General features: G+C 47.1%; 1 protein-coding gene across 1 annotated transcript; it reads left to right on the forward strand.

Annotated features, from left to right (window-relative positions):
* Nucleotides 1-624: 624 nt before the first annotated feature.
* On the forward strand, nt 625-2,761 carry LOC105047113 (BURP domain-containing protein 12). The gene is given in 2 exon segments (XM_010925923.4): nt 625-942; nt 944-2,761. Coding segments are annotated over 2 exon segments (1,908 nt in total). The 5' UTR covers nt 625-687; the 3' UTR covers nt 2,597-2,761.
* The last annotated feature ends 1,210 nt before the right edge of the window (nt 2,762-3,971 follow it).

Consider the following 3,971-nt stretch of genomic DNA (forward strand, 5'->3'; position numbering starts at 1 on the left):
TTTTGAAGTCAAATATGTTTGTAAAAGAGGCCGACAATGCTATGAATTGAACGGCATATATGTAGCTAATTATATTGGATCTATCCTTTTGAAGTTGTTTCTTTAAAATTTTTTAATATTTTATCTGCAGATTCTCATGGATCTTTTTAATTTTAGATTAATTTAATAAATTTTATATATATATATATATATATATATATATATATATATATATATATATATATATATATATATATATATATATGTAAAGTCAAGTTTGTATCCGCAGTCTTTCCCTTGCTAAAGGTGACTATCCAATGATGCCTTACATGCGCTAAGAAATGCGTTCAATAAATTCTTGCATCCTCCTACAAAATTTTATTTTAAATTAATGTAATCATAATTATCCAAACTCACAACGCGAACTTATTCTGTTAATAATCACTCCGTTCGTGACATTGACTCGCTAATACTAAATTAGCAGAATCGCATTGCAGACAAATTCACTCCTAATGATAACCAAACATCACAATCGGAAATAACAAATATTAATATTACATTCAATCCTATATTAACTAAAATAAAACAGACCAAGAAAAAAAAAATCTCCATTCCCCACATCTATTTATTCCCCCCCATTCTCCACTCCTTTCCCAACACCACCGATACCACTCACCAAACGCAAACCCTCCCTCCCTCCACTGTCCCATGGCCACTCCTCCTCCCTTCTTCCTCCTCTTCCTCCTCCTCTCCCTCCATCTATTTTCCCACGTGGTGGAGGCGGGCAACTCCTCGTCCCCCAAAACCGCCGCCCCGAATCCGTTCACCGCCAAGGCCGCCCTCATCCGGTACTGGAACCGCAAGGTCCCCAACGGCCGCCCCCACCCGGACTTCCTCGTCTCCAAGCTCTCCCCCCTATCCGCCCTCGACACCGCCTCCTTCTCCTCCCTCGCCGCCTCCGGCGGCGGCGCGGCCCTCTCCCCCGCCTCCCGCCCTCTGCGCCGCCGCCCGCCTCCTCTGCTCCCCCTCCCTCTCCACCTCCACCGCCTCCCATCCCTCCGACTCCGCCTTCGCCACCTACGCTGACTCCAACTTCTCCAACTACGGCACCGACCGCGCTGGCGGCGCAGACTCCTTCAAGAACTATTCCGCCTCTGAGAACCTCCCCGTCGACACCTTCCGCCGCTACAGCCGCGACTCCGCCGGCCACGACGACTCCTTCGCCGTCTACCAGCCCGACGGCAACGTCGTCACCGCCAATTTCACCAGCTACGCCTCCGCCGCCACTGGCGGGGCTGGCGATTTCTCCTCCTACGCCCACGAAGGCAATGTCCCTAACCTCAAGTTCACCAATTACGACGCCGACGCCGACGGCCGTGTTCAGAAGTTTTCCAGGTACTCCGACGACACCAACTCCGGCGATCAGTCCTTCGCCGGCTACGGCAAGCACGGCAACGGCATCCCTCTTTCCTTCACCAGCTACGGCAACAACTCCAATGTCATAAACTCCGATTTCAACAACTACGGCGAGGACGGCAATGGCGCCAACGATACCTTCACCAACTACGGCGAAAATGGTAACGTGCCGGAGAACAATTTCCGGTCGTACGGCTCCGGTGGCAACGCCGGATCGGAGGAATTCTCTAACTACCGCGATCAAGCCAACGTCGGCGACGACACCTTCACCTCCTACGCCAAAGGGGAGAACGCTGGCTCCGCCGATTTCAAGAACTACGGGAATTCCTTCAACCAAGGCAGCGACTCCTTCAAGGGCTACGGGGAGGGATCCACCAACCACAAGATCACGTTCGCGTCCTACTCCGGTGATAACACCACCTTCAAGGGCTACGCCAAGACCGGCATCGGCTTCAAGAGCTACCGGAACTCGTCCTCGCTCCCGTCCTCCGCTGCCGCCTCCGCAACGTTGCCGGCGCGTAGGAGACCGACGAGCCGATGGGTGGTGGAGCCGGGGAAGTTCTTCCGTGAAAGCCAACTCAAGAAGGGGACGGTGATGCCGATGCCCGACATCAGGGACAAGATGCCGGCGAGGTCGTTCCTCCCGCGTTCGATATCCGGGAGGATCCCGTTCTCCGCCGCCGAGGTCCAGCGAGTGTTCAACATCCCGGCGGACACGGCCCTGGGGAAGGCGGTGGCGGACACGGTGGCGGAGTGCGAGCGGCCACCGAGCCGCGGCGAGACGAAGCGGTGCGCGACGTCGGCTGAGGACGTGATCGACTTCGCGGTGAGCGTACTCGGAAACAACGTGATCGTGCGGAGCACCGAGAGCACCAGTGGGTCCAAAGGGAACATTCTCCTTGGAGACGTAACTGGGGTGAATGGCGGTAAGATTACTAAGTCCGTGTCGTGCCACCAGAGCCTCTTCCCGTATCTGGTGTACTACTGTCACTCGGTGCCCAAGGTGCGGGTATACCAGGCGGAGATCCTCTCCGTCCAAACAAAGAAGAAGATCAATCACGGTGTTGCCATCTGTCACCTGGACACGTCGGATTGGAGTGCTGGACATGGGGCGTTCGTGGCACTCGGATATGGGCCGGGGAAGATCGAGGTGTGCCATTGGATCTTCCAGGGCGACATGACATGGACGGTAGCTGATTGATGATGGACTAAGTGGGTCCCAATTAGGAAAGGAAAGAACAAAAGATATGGGAATAATGGGGACTTTTGATCCTCTGCATTTCGAGTCAAGTTTGGGTAGTATTGTTTGTGGCCGTTGATTTTGAACGCGAATCCCGCCCGAAACAGGGCGTTTTTATGAAAACAAGTCTCAGCATTGTTTTCGTTTTTTCATTAACTTTAATCCCAGAGTGACAGGAGTCTTCCAAGACCTTAATCTATTTATGATACCTACGGTATTTGGATTCTGTGAAATAATTCTGTAATGGCTAGCTTAAGTCTAAATAATATTTTATTGGCACATCCTACCTAACACTTGTCTGTATTCTGAAGGCGATTTATTTAGTGAGATGACAATATTCGTCGAGCTGTTCTTATCTTCTGGGAATTGCTAATCAATCCTGTGTGTTTGTTACGCTATAAAGGAGTTCTCGGTGTTTGTTACTGTACAATGTCGCAAATGGAAGTAAACAGTATTTCTCAAATGATAATTTAACATGATTCAAGAAGTGAGCATAGGTTAGAAGACAAAAGAAATGCGATAGTGTCGAGATCATTGAACTTAGAAGCATAATGAGAAGTTCCGAAAGAGAGCAAATCCAAAGTCTAATCAGTTTTACATGATCACTACTGCATGTATGATCTTATATAATACAGTTTTAAATTCGTGATGCTAGTCATAAGTACTTAGGAATCTAGAACATTGGTCAGGTATCAAGTTATGTCGCCTAAGTGCAATAACTTCTAGTTTATGCCTTTTTTTTTTTATTGTAGTTACCTTTTTGGTCATCATTTGGCATTGCAAATTCGTACAAACTGAAATGATTCAGCATTATGATTCTGGTAGATGGCAACTCTTTACTAATCTTTACAATCTGTTGATATAAATTCTTGCCAACTGTTCAATGCAGTTTTAGCTTTGTATGGGTACTGTTATATGAAAGATTTCATTTACTATAAATCAATGCATGAACAAACTAACACAACGAAATGCACTAGGAATAATAAATAGTATTCTGATTTGAATTATTAAATGATGTAATGGACGAAAATGATCTGAAACTAGGTGAAGTTAGCAAACAACAATGAAACAACAAGGTATTACTTAGGAAGAGATATTCCACAGACCAACTGATCAGAATTTGCGGATGTTTATCAGAACAGAGCCCTTAGTGATGTCTGATTCAGAGAACTTTGTTTATCCTCTTAGGCATCACTAATCATTTTCTTCTTAGCCATCCAACTGAAGAACTTTGACCTACCAGTCGAGCACACATATTTATTGGCATACATAGTTAAGAGAAAATCATGTCAGAAAGTTATGTTACCATCAATCTATTTGATGTCACTTTACTATT

Source organism: Elaeis guineensis, chromosome 2 (genome assembly GCF_000442705.2).
Source record: "Elaeis guineensis isolate ETL-2024a chromosome 2, EG11, whole genome shotgun sequence".
NCBI classification, from domain to species: Eukaryota; Viridiplantae; Streptophyta; class Magnoliopsida; order Arecales; family Arecaceae; genus Elaeis; species Elaeis guineensis.